Here is a 17,263-nt window from a genome sequence, read left to right on the forward strand (position 1 = left end):
CCTACACAGCTACACTGTAAGACCGTGTGTGTATATGTCTGTGTGCATGTGTAGGTGTGTGTGGGTGTGTTCAGCACCGGGTATGACATCTTATCCTGATAATCTGATAAGAAGATTGGAAGCCATTTCCCTTAAAGGTAATAAATTACTGGGAGGATCAGAGTAACCTGACTACAAATTAGACTAAAAACATTACAGGAGATAAAGAACCAAATAAATACTGCACATATAGTCTGTATTTTCATAAAATAATCATTTTAATTGTTAGATATTATTATGTTGTTTTGTTTTTACTTTAGTGTTGTCCTCCACTTAACTTCAGGCTTGCACATTTGCTAAGTTCGAGTGTTCAGTTTCCCATTACTGTTTTAATGTATTTGTTGTTTCAATAAATGTTTTTGACATTTGCTCCTCTATTTTCCCTGAAGCACTCAGATTTAACCTGAACTGTGCAGTACAAACTACTCTACTTTGCAACACCTTAAAAACTATCACAATACATGCGTCAGTCCCCTCCATAATAATCATTTTATTTTTTTATTGCAACAGCATATTTTCCATAATTGTTTTCAATCCAATCATTTATTAGACTGCTTCATTCATTTGCTAAGATTTTTTTTGTTTTTAATAAAATGACTGTACCATAATTCCTTACTTTGAAAAAAGTTCATTTAAATTTGGACTTCACAATTTTGATTAGAGTTTTAATTGGATGCATTGTAGGAACGTAATTTAGAAATGACAACAACATAACGATGTGCAGAGAGGCCCACTTCTCTTACATGTTCTTCACAATGGGAAAGACAAGAGAACATGCCATTGAATTAGAGCAGTCACATGTTGCTGTTCTTAAGCCAAGAAATATCTACCGGAAAAAACGTTACTTCAAAGGCAAAATGTGAAAAGCTTAAAATAGCTGGATTTGCAAGCAGCTTGGAACCCAAAGTAATCGTTACCCCAAAAAACCATGAGCAAAAAGGGCTGCCAAAGATTGTGAAGGATGCTATCTTACTTATTTATTAATTGTGTGATTTGAGTGTTCATGTTTTTAGTAGACCTGGAGGTAATTCTAAATATAATAGTCCCATAATTCTGTGTTGAAATTCATAATTTTATTTCCATAGAATAACAGTGTTCAAATGCACTGTAATATGTTTTATTTTTGTGTCAACTTTTCCGATGTCCTTTTTTTATAACTGAAACATTTATCTGTTAGAGTATCAAACCTGCACAACAAATCCTATTTTACGCTATAATTTTCTGTAACTTTGAGATTTATAACATATTTTTGAGATTAATTGAACATGACTACAATTATTAAAGAGCAAATGATGAAAACCGAAGCAAATTGATGTCTGTATTTCCTCCCTGAACATGGTGCCCCGTATATGGACTGAACTAAGTGGAGTCCCAAGGTCAAAGCTGCACTAAAGGGTTTATATTTAGCTTCCTGCCTCCTGAAGAAGCTTGTGTTGCTCCATTAGAGAAAGAAAAACAACCCTGAAACTTTTTAATGGCCTCTGACCTGAAGTAAAGCTTTTATTTCTGTCAGCTAAAGTGTCTTGAGATGCAAAACAAAAAGTATTAGACTTTTAACTTACTTAAAGATTGAAGCAAATGAATGTGGTAATATTAGCCATCAAGAAGGACCTTTTTTTCTGTCACAGCTTTATATTTTCTGCTTTGGGAGTCTATTTAATAGAGCTGATGATACAACACCTGACCAATTTTCATCTTGATAAAAACAGGTGCAAATGGAGATAATCTTTAGAGTCTTTCAGTCTTGATCAAAGACTTGTTTTTAATAAAACTTTCAAATGTGCCATTTTGTAAATTTTAAATGCATTGAATAATAAATGTGTTCCAAAAGAACAACAGATGTCAAGATAAATTAGAACTACATTGTGTCTGAAAAATCTGTAACATACCAATGAAAATGATTATGATTTTAAAATATTTTTTAAATTCAAAATATTAATATTTACATAATATTTGACATTTTTGTATTCCTAAAAGCCTTTTTTTCTTTTCCTGGTAGATATCAGAGATAATGAGGATGGTGGTGTGTGGATGTAGGTGGAAAATGTGGAGGACCCTTAATTGGTTGTTTACTTTTGCAGAGTAATCTATATTTACAGACCTCTTGAACAAAATCATAGAGGGTCGCAGTGACGTCAGTTTGTTTGTGCGTAATGTTTGAGTGTCCTTGGCTGAAAGGGTATAAAGTCAATCGATCAGTCAGAAGTAAACAAGAGGAAAGACAGAAATCTTTGGCGGAAGGAAGAGCAGAAAGACCAAGGAGAAAAGGTGATTATTATTATTATTATTATTATTATTATTATTATTATTTCTTCACAGTAGAAATACATATTTTAGAATATTTAAAACATTAAATAGCTTAGATGGCAGTTGTTTTATTTAAGTCTAAACATTTGTATTCTGAAAATGTTAATGGTGAACTTCTCTCATAATGAGAAGCTTTTATGTTGTTTATCTCCAGCAAAAATCAGAAGAATGCATCCTGTGTTGCTATTGGTGGTTGCAGTGACGGTGGGCGGGGCCAGAACGACGTTCAGTCGCTGTTGGGAACGCCGGAGCTGCCAGGAGCTCATCTCTGAGAGCAGCATGACGGTAAATACAATCAGACACATTTGGCTTCATGACAGTCAGTTTGGGTATAATGTCACATTTTTAAAAAAATGATCAAATCCATTTCCATTAGTAATATAATCATCATATAAAGCATTAATTTGATTACTAATATTATTTAATAAAGCAAAACTTCTTAATTTTTAGAGATTAAAGATAGATAAAAACTTATACAATCAGAATGGTAAAGCAAAGTATCTAATCTTGACAGAATTTGATATTTTAACAGCCAGAGGCAGAACGTTGTGACAAACATGTGAAATCTGTGACATCAAAGAATATCACAGATGTGACAAGATGAAACTATTTTCCTGTAAACATCAAATATACTCTGCTGAGGTTTCCTTTGCACACTGAAGTAGTTTTAACATGTAGCTATTTTACAGGATAAGAGCATTTCCAACATTCAACTGTGAACCTTATAGAGATGGATTGTTCCAAATAAAGAAAATAAAGTGGGTAATCTGTATTATTGTTGTGAGAGACAGACAATGTTTTGAGAAATATGTTTAATTGGTTGCTGAATAATTGTTCAAATTGCCTTAAGAATAAAAAGTTATTTTGGTAGTTGGGTGATGTTTGTTCTGGTTGTTTGGATATTATTTGTGGGGATCCTCAAGGGTTTGTACTGGGTCCCAAACTTTGTCTAATTTATGTAATTGACAATACATTCATGAATAGCAAGTGGAGATAGCAAGTTCCAGTCAATGGGATTCATTCATTCAATTTACTGAATGAAACTGAAGCGTCATTAAAATTTAAAATATGTTGGGTTTTTTTGTTTGGTTTTTTTTCTCACAATTTCCCAAATGTTTGCTCATCCTGCAGGAGTGTTTCCAGCTTTGTGGACTTGACCCTCATGAGATGACCTCCATTCTTAGCAGTGTTCACCTTCAGCGTCCTCCTTCATCCATCTTTCTTTCTCCTTCACCCTCTTCCTCCTCCTCTCAAGCCAAACGTTCCTACTCCATGGAGCATTTCCGTTGGGGGAAGCCTCTTGGGAGAAAGCGTCATCCAGCGGAAATCCCTGCAGGCAAAAAGGTAGATGGGGACTCAGCTGAGATTTTCCCTGGAGAGCTGAGGTGGTGGGAGCTTTCCAGGGAAAAAATGACAGCTGAGGATGAGGAGAGACAAGAGGAAGCAGAGGAGGTCTCCAATGAGCAGCATGATAAAAAAGACATCCCGTACAAGATGAAGCACTTCCGCTGGAGCGGCCCTGTGGCGGGCAAACGCTACTGGGGCTTCATGAAGAGCTGGCAGGAGCACAGCAAGAGGCCGCTCATCACACTCTTCAAAAACGTCATCAACAAAGACGGAGAGGAGGAGAAGAGAGCAAAATGAGGAAGAAGGGAGGAAATGGAAATTAACCAGAGGGGAAAATGATCAAAATACAGAATATTATTACATTTATCTTACAACTAAATATGTAATAAATACTTTACAGTCTTTTCTAAAGAAAGAAAAATCTTATTTAACCACATTCATAGTTTGTTTTGTGTATGTCAGAAAATACACATTGTTGACACTGAAACTGTTTATTTTTTTATCTGTAGATATAAAAATAACACAAAAGCACAGAAAAAAGAGTTAAAACATATAAAACAGGTTTGTGGTGAGTATTTTATTAAAAAAACATAGTTATTGATGGTCTTACTTAGAGTATCAGTACTGTAACTTATTTTTTAATTGGTGGAAGTGTTTCTCATGAACAAGGAGCTCAAAAGAGACAATAACACCGGTTATGGTTTTGGACAGACAGCATACAGATACAGACGATAGAGAGAATTATCATGTTAGATATAGAAGGTTTTCTTTCAAATCCATATTTCTCTGCCCTGTTTTAAAGCGGAAATTGTAATTTATATGTCTAAAATCTTTAAAAACAACCGCATCTTTAAAAACATCTATCATGGCCACATGAGGGCAGTAGTAACACATGACCTGCACACTTCTGAATCTTAATTTTATGGACTTAAAGTTGGGCATGAACTACAGGGCAGTAACACTAAGTTATTAATACAAATAAAAGCTGAAAATATAAATGACTGTTTAATTAATTTTCAGTTTTCTTACTTCAGCTCCACTCATTCATATATTATCAATGTTAAATAAATGTTGGATGATAAAAGAAAGAGGAGGCTGAAGATGAGTCATGGTGATATTTTAATTTTCACTTCATGAAATTATTGTGGATGTCATGAAAAGTATAAAGAGTGCTGCAAGCAAAATACATGTGGTATACGAGTTTTTTCCTCTCCTTTTAGAAGTGCACATCCATAAGCCGCTAAAAATGATTATGAACAACGGCTCATTATAATAAGCAGAAAGGTCAAATAAGCAGAAAGGTCTCAAAAAGATAAGACTGAGATAAAAAAAACTGGTACATAAAACTCATGCAAATGTTTTACTCCTCTCTTGACAATTAGTTACCATGACAACTGGCAGGCATCACTGATGAACCATAGCATCAAGTCGGTTTCAGGATTACCAGACCTTTTTAAATATACTTTTTTAGACTCTACAGGAAATGGAGAGTAGAGCGAAGAGGAAGAGATGCTGCTGAGAGACTTGCTGCAGTTTATTTTTGTTGGTAAATTTCTGAGAACAGGTCAAGTTTTGTTCTCAAAAATAAATCTCACACAAAATCCCCCTCCATCAGTCAGAACAGAAACTGAACTGTAGCTGCATCAGTTCACTCAAGACATCCTTCCTCACCCACCCACACACACACACACTCAGTGTAACAGCTCAGTTTTAAGAATATATATATATAAAAAGAATTTCTATTGATATGAGAAGAAAACAATTTTGGACTCAAATATTTATTTCTAGGTTGCTGTAACTAAAATGTCAAAGTTGACTCTTCATATTTGGTGAAGAATTTGGAAGTGAACACATGTCTGTGTTTAATAATATTTCACCTTATAAAATGATCTTCTGACTTGCAAATCTTCATATTTCCAAGACTATATCTTTGATATGAACCCATAATTTGACTTGTCAGGAAGAGTTAAAAAATAAGATAAAATGTTATGCTCACACAAACTGAACTATAGTATTAAAAATCCAGGCAAAACTAAACTGAACATATGACTCAACACAAAACATTTAACCATATGACCTGAAATCATTTGGCACATAATTTTTTATTTTATTTTATTTTTTACAGTAAATACTGTAGTGATTAATAAATGCCCTGTGTACTTATGTTAATGTCTTTATCTGATGATGTGAATTACACGACTTTTAGTTTACCATCTTTTTCGATAGAATCCAGTATGATTAAATATTTCAAATGATCTAAAAAAGAACATCAACATTTAATCAGTTCACAAGCAGCAGATCATTGCTCCATAATGTCAGATACATAGACGTCTATCTGCTAATGTTCAGGAGGAAACCTGCTGCCAGTTCAGCTCCATGTGACTGACTGTGTGTTTGCATATGTGTCCTGCCTCTCTGCTCCAGCTGTTAAGAGGTCAGAGTTGATCAGTGGCTGTCCAGGCCTTTCAGAGCCACTGACACACCAGCAGCACAATGATGATGTCACTGACTCTACTGCTGACCATCCTGGGGCTCCTGGTTCAGGGTGAGGATGTTGAGGATGTCATCAGATTAATCACAAAGACTTTCTGCTGTGATAGAGAGATTAAAATATAAGCTTGGACCTTGAGTTGAGTTTTCTAAGTCTAATGAGTATAAATATTTTTTCTCTTTCAGGTTCATCAGGAGACATAATTATGACTCAGACTCCGGGATCTCTGTCTGTTGATCCAGGACAGAGAGTCTCCATTGAATGTAAAGCCAGTGAACATATCAGCAATGAGGTAGACTGGTACCTCCAGAAACCTGGAGAAGCTCCCAAACTCCTGATTTATTGGAGATCAAATCGTCAGCCTGGAGTTCCTGATCGTTTCAGTGGGAGTCAGTCTGGAACTGATTTCACTCTGACCATCAGCAGAGTTCAGGCTGAAGATGCAGGAGTTTATTACTGTCAGCAGGATTACAGCTTACCGTTCACACAGAGATACAACGTCGTACAAAAACCTCCCTCAGCTGCAGAGGAACTGATCCGCAGTTGGACTGAAGCAGAAGATGATCACAGAATCATGTTCAAAATGGCTCATTTAAACATCACATTTTTATTTAAATAGTTTTTTATTTCATATTATGACCATAACATACTATGCTTCAATTTCTTCAATTAAATTTATAGCTCTTCAAAAGATGTGAATTAATCTGAGAAAAGGCATGTAGAGCATGAGGTATTTTCCATCTCATTTAAAACATTTAAAAAACTTTGAAGATAATTTGAATCTTGATTTAAAGCAAAACCTGATATAATAATGGCAAAGTTTATAAATATGATGTGTCACTAGCTTTGCTGAATCTCTTATTTGATCAACAGAACAGAGATAAAGTCAAAATGCGAACTAACAAACTGATGTTGATAAACATGTAATTTCTACTTGTCATTTTAATACTAGTTGATTGCACTTTTACAGAAATGGTGGGAAATATGAAAAAAAAATCCATTACCATTTAATTTACAGGTGGAAATTAGTATGAAATAGTGAATTTATTTCAGTGACTCAATTTACTCAGTAAAGCTCATTGTAAAGATTTATTACATACGAATTGATGTTTTCTAGCCTTTTTCTCTGTTAATTATAATAATCTTCCACTGAAAAGCTGATGAAGACATTTAATTCCATAGAGGATTAGAAAATTTCATCACACTGACAAAAACAAAAGATATTCAAATACAAAACATGATCTTATTGAAAAGTATGTTTGATACCTGCTTAAAGGTTGTTATTTTCACAAGTTACTTTTATGCAGACAAACAGAACACATATTTCAATTTCTAGTATAGTTTTGCCGATGGCAGCATAAAAAAGAGCTCAGACAGTCATTTTGCAAAGCACACAAGACTACACAATACCTAAAATATATGATTGTACCTGTGATGAGAAATTATATAATCTCATAGATACAAAATCCCTGTTGGAGTCAGTCAGAACATTTCCATAGAACCACTTTGCATCAGCAGCTCCATGCTCCAGCGCTCTGGGAGAGTTTATAGTCCTGACAGTTGAACACTGGATGACTGACAGCTGTCCTTCATCACAACAGAAGACACAGAAATCCTCCTCATCAAAAACATGACTTTGATCTGCATCCTCATCTGGACTCTCCTCTGCTGCTGCTTCACAGGTAAAGTCCAGAGAATCCAACTCCTCTCCTCTATGAACATCTGTCCCTCTGAAATGAAGCCGACTAAACCATGAAGCTTCTGCATGATTTTGTCTCTGTGTCCTCAGAATCCAAAATCCAGGTTTCAGTGAATCAGCCTGCAGCAGTGACAGCTGATCTGGGAGGATCTGTTTCCATCAATTGTAGAACCGGACAAAATGTTTATTATTATAGTAACTGTTCTTGCTATCGTTTAGCCTGGTACCAACAGAAAGATGGACAAACTCCTAAGCTTCTCATTTATCGTGCTAGCACTCGAGCATCAGGGACTCCAAATCGTTTTACAGGCAGTGGATCAAACTCTGACTTCACTCTGACCATCAGTGAAGTTCAGGCTGAAGATGCTGCAGTTTATTACTGTAAGGGAGAATTTGATGTTAGCAAATATGAGCTGTTCACACAGTGAAAAACAGTCATGCAAAAACCTCCCTCAGTCAGACTGAACAGAAACTCCAGCTGGATGCTACAGCAGACTCTGACACAGATCACTAAGCACCGACACCATGACATTCACATGAATATTGAAATAAGTGGCACATTTCCCATTTTACACCTGGAGAAACTTTGTTGGGGAAGATCAAATTTGACTTAAGGCTGAAATGAAATGTCATCATGTAGGTGCACTTGAAGATTTTCTGAACACAATCTAGGGTTGTGTGATGAGTTTATTTAAATGGAAGTACATTTGTTTTGGCCTCATTTTCTCTGTAAGTAGAAACATGGCTTTAACAAAAATTAAAATGAAATTCTATTTGTGAGCCAGATATTTGGCAATAAACATCTTGGTTAGCACAGAAATTGGGTGAAACTCTCCAACTGTTCATTATTTGTCCAGGAGAAAAGTTTCAGGGACTCTAAATGGTTTCATAGACAGTAGATCAAACTCTGACTTCTCTCTGACCATCAATAAAGTTCAGGCAAGTTATGTTCAGACACTGAAAAACAATCCATCACTGATGACTGCCAACTGAACAAACATATGACACTTTTAATAGCTTATTTAAAATGAGATTTTAAGATCTTTTTTTTCATCATTTTTTTTAAAGAATAAGTCATAAACTGAATTCATATTATCTATAACTTAATAGGAAGGTTGTATAGCTTTTTCACTTTTAAGCTTATTTAATGGTTTTTGGTATAGTGCAACAAGACAACATTTTCTTAAATAAATTGTAGCTATATAAATAAACTGAAATGAAATGATAGATTTATTATAACTAATATTGAGGAGCTGATGTTCCTGTGCAGCAAACAACTTCTACTAACATGCAGCACACTGTGAACAAAATATTGTTTTTCCTCTGGCAAAGTAAAAATAGACAAATAAAGAAGTCAAAACAAGAGTAAGGATTTTCTTTTTATTATTTTTGACAGAAATTGAATTTTTAAACACATAAGAGAGGTTATGAAAATGAAATAAAGCAGAGATTTTTAAAGCAAGTGATATATAGCAGAATAAAACAGTAGAAAACCCATGAATCAGCTCAGGACTGGGAACACTGGTCTCTCCTCAGTGTCTCTGTGACTGCAGACTGGGAGCCCTGGGAGGCCTCACAGGTCACAGAGCCCACCTTCCTCCACTGGTCTGCAGGGAGCCTCAGGGTGCTGCTCCAGCTGTAGAGGCCGTCATTCTGCAGCACCCCGGAGCTCCTGCTCTGCTCCCAGCTGCTGCTGCTGCTGCTGCTGCCGTCCAGCTTCCAGGACAGAGTCCAGTCTGAGGGGAAGCCCTTGTTGGCCAGACACATGAGGGTAACCTGCTGCTGCTGCAGCTCCACACTGGAGGGGGGCAGCACTGTCAGGGTGGGGCGGGTATCACCTAGGAAACACCAATCAGATTAGAGATCAGGAACCAAGAAGACATCAATGAATTGATACCAGGACAGCTTAACTGTGAGAAAGTTGAGTTTCTATTTTAAAATGTTTCTGCCAGATGTTTTTCTGCTCCAACAGTCATTGAGACTCTTTGTTTCACTTCCCTTCAGTAAACCTCTCATGCATATCAGCACAGAGAGAAAATTATAACTTTATGCAGAATAAATAAACAATGAATCCGTCAAGAATCATTGTAACCTGTGAATAAAATCGGTCTAATATATGTTTTACACATCATATTAATATATTTCAACATTTCCAATATTTTGCTTCATTCTCTTTTCCAAATTGAGTTAACAGTTATTCAAAAGATACTCAGTTCATCAGTTCCAGAAAAAATGTAAAGTCAATGAAAAGACTTTCAATCTACTAAAGTAGATTGAAAACATTTCATGTGAGATTTAATTTTAAAAATTTGCAGATCATCTAAACATAGATTTAAAAATAATACCCATAATAACAGACATAGTAAAAAAAATCTAATCATTTTGGCTGAATCTTCAAATATAAAGATAAAAAAAAAACTGTAATAGTTTCCAATTTTTTTACTAATAAACTGCTGTTAATATACATGTATTTTTAAGTCTTACAGTTTCAATAATGTTCAGATTCTAACAAGGTGATTGGACTTGGTCTCAATATTAAGATGCTTTTCTTCAATTAAATTAAAACTTAATGCAAAAAAATACTTTTCATTTCTTCACACACAAATAAATTAATCTAAAGATAAATGACAGAACAATATAATATTTAAAATGAATTGCAGTAACAAACTTACGTCCAACATCCAGCCTGGTTCCTCCACCGAACGTGTACCACAGTGATACAAACTGGTTGAACCGTCGTACAAAAACCTCTGACTGTAGAGACACGGCTCTCTGACTCTGACACAAACACATTTACCGAAACATTTGTTATTTGTGGAAACTTATCAAGTAGCATGAAAATAAAGCAACAGAACCTGAAGCTAACATTGTAAAAACAAACAAACAAAAAAACCCATTTCCAACAATTTACTGTGTTTAGCAGAATAGGTGACAAACTTGTCTGAGGTCATTTTTTAGTAATCAGGTAATCAACTCTCTGTCAAAATGCATTACATGAATAACTTCATAATATAAATATCACACAAAAGATTTTAATTTAAAGGTTTTTCTCAATAAATTAGAATAATATTGAAAAGTTTACTTATTTCAGTAACTCAATTTACTTATTAGAAAAATCTAAATAGTTCATAGAATTTAATTTATTAAGTTTGTTTTACTTAATTAATAAGTAAGAGAGGGAAAACATGCAAACAAGGTCATGAGGCTGATATTGAACCTGCAATGGCCACGTTGAGAACTAAGGTCTCCTTATGTGAGTTGTGCTTAAACCCTGTGCCACCACAGCACATACAGGATTTAGTCCTGGTGAAGCTTGTGTCATGATGTCATACATAGGATACAAACAGCAGTGATCTTAACTATTTTTATAATACACTTTTTAGAGCATGCAATAAAAACTTGCTTTGTATGAACCAGGGCGCTGTGGTGGCGAGGGTACTGCACAACACACATAAGGAGATCTTAGTCCTCAACATAGCTGTTGCAAATTTGATTCCAGCCTGATAACCTTTGCTGCATATCTTCCCTACTCTCAAACACAGGCTGCCTCAGCTAAAATCCCTGGTGAAAAAGAGGTTGTTTATTAGTTTCCTTCGTTATTTGAATTAACTAAATTATTTGCCTAAGACTGTCTTAAATTTGTCATTTTAAACACACTTAATGAATTCAGTTTAAAAAACTTTATAACTTGAGTTGTTTAAACTTAATGAATTAAGTCGAATAAACTTAATTGAAATACTTGTTACCAATTGAAGAAATTCAATTAAGTTGGTTCATCTATTTTCTCTTTACAGTGTGGAGTCACTTTGCATCAGCAGCTCCATGCTCCAGTGCTCTGGGAGAGTTTATATTCCTGACAGTTGAACACTGTGGATCACTGACAGCTGTCCTTCATCACAACCGAAGACACAGAAATCCTCCTCATCAAAAACATGACTTTGATCTGTGTCCTCATCTGGACTCTCCTCTGCTGCTGCTTCACAGGTAAAGTCCAGAGAATCCAGCTCCTCTCCTCTATGAACATCTGTCCCTCTGAAATGAAGCCGACTAAACCATAAAGCTGCTGCATGTTTTTGTCTCTGTGTCCTTAGAGTCCATAATCCAGGTCACAGTGACTCAGCCTGCAGCCGTGAGAACTGATCTTGGAGGATCTGCCACCATCACCTGTAGGACCAACTATGGAGTATATAGCAGTAGCTATTTACACTGGTACCAGCAGAAAGACAGAGCAGCACCGAAACTGCTCATGTACATCACCAGCACTCGAGCATCAGGGACTCCAAGTCGTTTTACAGGCAGTGGATCAAACTCTGACTTCACTCTGACCATCAGTGGAGTTCAGGCTGAAGATGCTGCAGTTTATTACTGTAAGGGAGTTTTTGACTCAAGTAAATACGAGCTGTATACACAGTGGAAAACTGTCGTACAAAAACCTGTTTTGGCTGAACTGAAACTGAAAATCACTGTTGCTGACACACTTCAACACACATAAACTCAGAAAGAGACACAAAACAGAATTTTCAGATTTCAGTGCAACTGGACGGATTCAAGCATGTAGTTTCAAGCTTCTGTGGGATCATTAGACATTATAAGGACCCAAGTTGCCTAATTAAGTACTTTAGAATTTAGAATACTATTTCTAAAATTATTCAGAATGCAAAAATGACAAATCTACATAAGAAACATTCCTTAAAGTTGGTATTTAACTTTGAACGTGATCAGAAACTCAACTGACAAGAGCTGTAGCAAAAATTTTCTACTAACACAGTTACACAATCATCAACCAGCCTTCACCAAAAATACTTGCATGTATAGTTGGAGGGCCCTGTAAAACTTAATTCCTGAACTCATTGTTTGTGCTAATCAACATAGTTTTATTGTTAGTTCTATTTATGTAAAATATATCCAGAACTTTTATACTTCAACTTTAATACTTAATCCAATAAAAGTAAAATGATCTGATATGTAACATCTGGTCTTTTCCCCAACATACACTGAAAAAAATAACTCTTTGGATGAATATAAAAAAATCATGACAAGGATTTCCACCTGATTACTTTGCTTTATTTCAGCACCATGTAATTCTGTTACTCCTATTTAAAGCAAATGTGTTAGGTAAACTTAATTTATTAAGGTTGATTCAACTCATCTACTATAGTTGGACCCAATGTAATTTAAAAGAGCCAGCCCAACTAATTTGCAAGTAGTTTTTTACTTAAGATTAATGCAAATTTAGTTGAAACCAACTTTTTTTTCCCCCCATTTTCTTCTCTGAAGAGTTTTTGTGGCGCTAGTGGCTCGTATTTTTTTTGCGACAGTAGGCAGACAGGAAAGAGGGCGAGGACATGGGTCAAAGGTCACTGGGACCGGGAGTCAAACCAGCGACGTCCGAGTCGAGGACTAAGGTCTCCAAACAGTACAGTCACAGGTTAATGTGAAAAATCTACTGTTTTTAATCACATTTTCATTCTTTTGTAAAATAGTTCTGTAAAATGCTGCGCCACCACAGCACGCCCGAGAAACCAACTTATGTTACAGTGGTACCTTCACACTACTTAATTAAGTTGATCCAAATTAGATCAGTCTGACTATATTGAATCATGTTATCTCAACATGATTGAATTTCATAAACGTTAAGTTGTTGAATTTCTTGTTTATCCAACATGATTGTATCACGTTTCTGTTTGGAACATTAAATTATTTAGTTAAAAGTACATGATATACTTTTGTTAATGTAATAACCCCCTAAGTTCATTTTTTTGAGTGTTTATACTCTCAATGATGAAAACTCATCAAATTGCAATAGAAAAAAATGAATGCTGTGGAATGTTCTTTGGAGCTGTGGTTGAAACAAACTTGCTTTCTCAGTTGGAGACTTTATTTAAGTTTGGACAAAGAAGCTGTAATTTGTTCAAACTTACCTGACGTCCAGTTGCTGCCACCCAACAACTGGGCATCAAACAATCAGTTTGTCAAGGATTCTTTATTAATAAATAAATAAAAGAACATTACAAACATAAAACATTAAAAGGAGGAAAGATTAAAAATTTCATTTACAACATCTGAAAATGTCACAAATGTTTTTGAAATTTTCTAAAGTAAATGCAATATAATCAACTATGAAAGATAAATAATGATATATTTTGCGAAAATATATTTATACAACAGGAGAAAGGGAAAAAAAATTCACAGTTTTAGTTTTGGAATATCATCATATTGATTTTAGTCTGTCTTGGAGTCAGTCAGAGCAATTCCATAGAGAATTATTATGAAACTAATCAGTTAAAGGTTAATGTGAAAAATCTACTGTTTTTAATCACATTTTCGTTCTTTTGTAAAATAGTTCTCTAAACTGGTAATTAGTCCTTAAAAAAATAAAAAGTCAATTTCTTTGAAGGAGCAACACAAGGATCTTAGCACTATTGTAGTCAGAGCATTTCCATAGAGTCACTTTGCATCAGCAGCTCCATGCTCCAGCGCTCTGGGAGAGTTTATAGTCCTGACAGTTGAACACTGGATGACTGACAGCTGTCCTTCATCGCAACAGAAGACACAGAAATCCTCCTCATCAAAAACATGACTTTGATCTGCGTCCTCATCTGGACTCTCCTCTGCTGCTGCTTCACAGGTAAAGTCCAGAGAATCCAACTCCTCTCCTCTATGAACATCTGTCCCTCTGAAATGAAGCCGACTAAACCATGAAGATGCTGCATGTTTTTGTCTCTGTGTCCTCAGAGGTCAGAGGTCAGGTCACAGTGACTCAGCCTGCAGTAATGAGAGCTGATCTGGGAAGATCTGCCACCATCAGCTGTAGAACCAGTCAGAATATTTATAGCAACTATTTCTCCTGGTACCAACAGAAAGATGGACAAACTCCTAAGCTCCTCATTTATCTTATTAACTCTCGAGCATCAGGGATTCCAAGTCGTTTTTCAGGCAGTGGATCAAACTCTGACTTCACTCTGACCATCAGTGGAGTTCAGGCTGAAGATGCTGCAGTTTACTACTGTCAGAGTCTTCATAACATTGGGAGTCAGTGGCCATTCACACAGTGAAAAACAGTCGTACAAAAACCTTCCTCAATCAAACTGAACTGAAACTCAAGTTTCAGTGCAATGACAGTGGCAGCTGGAAGCTGCAGTAAAGACAGACATAATTAAATGAGCACAAGTTGGAGCGTACGCAAAGACTAGCTAATAGCATTTGATAAGCTGAGTGAGGCTTAAGAAGGGGAACAATCAAGGAGCGACAGGTGCAGGGAATTAAAGTAATGAGGAAAATGACATTGATTGGCTCTAAACAAACGACACAGAGCATCATGTGAACATCACAGCAAGAAGATGGCTCAAAGCACATTAGTAAGTCCACTGAAGAACAACTCTGAATAAATGGTGTGGTGTTCTATTTTGTTTAGGTAGAATACTTAGTGTTATCTGTTGTTTAAAGAGTAAAATAATGTTAATCTTTATTTTAAAATAAATGTTTACATATTGATGACTAATCTTGCTTAATTAGTGGAAAATAAAGTGATTTAATTACATGTAAATTGGTTATCTTAATTTTTCTCCATGATTGCAGGTTCATCAAATGGCTGATGTCATTTGATGATTGATCAAACATGCATCAGTATTTCCATCCATCCATCCATCCATTTTCTGTTCACCCTTGTCCCTAATGGGGTCGGGAGGGTTGCTGGTGCCCATCTCCAGCTACGTTCCGGGCGAGAGGCGGGGTACACCCTGGACAGGTCGCCAGTCTGTCGCAGTGCATCAGTATTTGTTCTTCTTAATTTTTTATTGTATTGTTTTGCTTTTGTTACTAGATGTTGATCTTGAACATTTGAGGAACATCATTTTAAGCCTAAAATAACTTTCACCAAAATATTTTAAACTGTTAAATCACTAGAGCTCAATGAGAGGAATTTTATGTAGCTAGGACTTTAAACATCAGGGAAAAAAGATGTCAAATTCCGATAGTCTATTAAATGGAGATGAGGCTGTTCCTGAACTGAGACTCACAATGAATCCTTTATCAATTAATCAATCAATGAAGTTTATTTATAAAGCACCCTTCATACTAAAAGCAGCTCAAAGTGCTGTACAGATCAATAAAAACAAACAAAAACAATTACCCACCCCAACCCCACATAGAAAAACACACGACTGCATTGAAAATGCACAGACTAAGCAGAAATATTAAATTTAGGAAATACAGTTAAAAAGATGGGTCTTGAGCCTGCTCTTAAAGACAGCAACATTTCCTGCAGCCCTCAGGTTCTCTGGCACAAACGGGGGCCATAATATTGGACAGAAGTCTCACCATAAGTGTGAGTTCTGACTCTGGAAGCTGTTAAAAGTCCAGTGCCAGAGGACCTCAGTTTCTGTAGGGGTTCATAAGGTAATGGCAGCTCTACAAGGTAAGAGGGTGGAAGACCATTAAGACATTTAAAAACCAGTAAAAGAATCTGAAAATCAATCCTGAGATGTACTGGGAGCTAAGACAATCAGGTGTGTTTTAAAATCACACCTGATTTTAAAACAGGTGTGATGTGAGCCTGCCTTCTGGTCTTGGTTAGCACTGGAGCGGCAGAGTTTTGTGACAGCTGAAGGCTGTACAGAGTTTATTTAGGGAGACCAGACAGCAGGGCATTGCAGTACTCTATATAGCTGGAAATAAAAGCACGCATTAGAGTCTCGGTATTAGCGAAGGAAAGAATAGAGTGAACTCTGGTTATATTTTTTAGATGATAAAATCCTGTTTTAACTATTTGTTTAAAATGCGGAATAAAAGTGAGCTCAGAGTCAAGAAGGCTTCCAGCTTGGTTTGAAGATTTAAAAGATGCAATTTGTCATTTTTTAATTATAATTTCCTTCTGATCCTTACAGAGTAAAGCCAGTTCTGTCAGCATAATTTCCATCACAGTGATACAGACACACTGAAATACAACAGAAACATTCTGAAAGTAGAGATGTACTGTCCTCTTATGTAGTTACATTATATCTGAGATGTGGACTCACCAAAAAAAACAAAACATATATTTTATTGGACAAAATAGTAAACCTGAAAAACTATTATTTACGTAGACATTTAAATGTGTCTAGTCACTATGTTTAATTGTGTGTTCATGCACAGAAAACGTGTCACACAGGGAGCTTTAAATTCTATCCTGTCTAAACAAGCTGATCCTTCCAGGATCATGTAGGGGTTTAGTTCTGATAAAATAAAATTATTTTGATCACAAATTTACTATGAGGCAAAATGTATAGAACATTGTGATAAAAAAAAAACATTTAAACACTACTTAAGAATTAATATGAGCTTTGTCTTAAATTCATCACATCGATCTTCCTCTATTGGACTCAGTCAGAGCATTTCCATAG

General features: G+C 35.7%; 1 protein-coding gene and 3 gene segments (V, D, J or C); 3 read left to right on the forward strand and 1 right to left on the reverse strand.

The window, feature by feature from the left end:
• Positions 1 to 2,504: 2,504 nt before the first annotated feature.
• LOC114155974 (pro-opiomelanocortin-like) lies at positions 2,505 to 4,781 on the forward strand. Its single transcript, XM_028036140.1, has 2 exons — positions 2,505 to 2,631; positions 3,478 to 4,781. Exons 1-2 carry the CDS (start codon positions 2,515 to 2,517, stop codon positions 3,988 to 3,990), a joined length of 630 nt encoding a protein of 209 aa, XP_027891941.1. The 5' UTR covers positions 2,505 to 2,514; the 3' UTR covers positions 3,991 to 4,781.
• A 1,263-nt stretch (positions 4,782 to 6,044) lies between these two features.
• On the forward strand, positions 6,045 to 6,803 carry LOC114156274 (immunoglobulin kappa variable 2D-28-like). The segment is given in 2 exon segments: positions 6,045 to 6,238; positions 6,370 to 6,803. Coding segments are annotated over 2 exon segments (486 nt in total).
• A 705-nt stretch (positions 6,804 to 7,508) lies between these two features.
• Positions 7,509 to 12,375, forward strand: LOC114156275 (Ig kappa chain V region 2717-like). The segment is given in 2 exon segments: positions 7,509 to 7,866; positions 11,975 to 12,375. Coding segments are annotated over 2 exon segments (453 nt in total).
• On the reverse strand, positions 9,245 to 10,707 carry LOC114155976 (Ig kappa-b4 chain C region-like). The segment is given in 2 exon segments: positions 9,245 to 9,721; positions 10,556 to 10,707. Coding segments are annotated over 2 exon segments (453 nt in total).
• Positions 12,376 to 17,263: the final 4,888 nt, after the last annotated feature.

The sequence above is a fragment of the Xiphophorus couchianus genome, chromosome 13 (assembly GCF_001444195.1).
Source record: "Xiphophorus couchianus chromosome 13, X_couchianus-1.0, whole genome shotgun sequence".
Taxonomy (NCBI): Eukaryota; Metazoa; Chordata; class Actinopteri; order Cyprinodontiformes; family Poeciliidae; genus Xiphophorus; species Xiphophorus couchianus.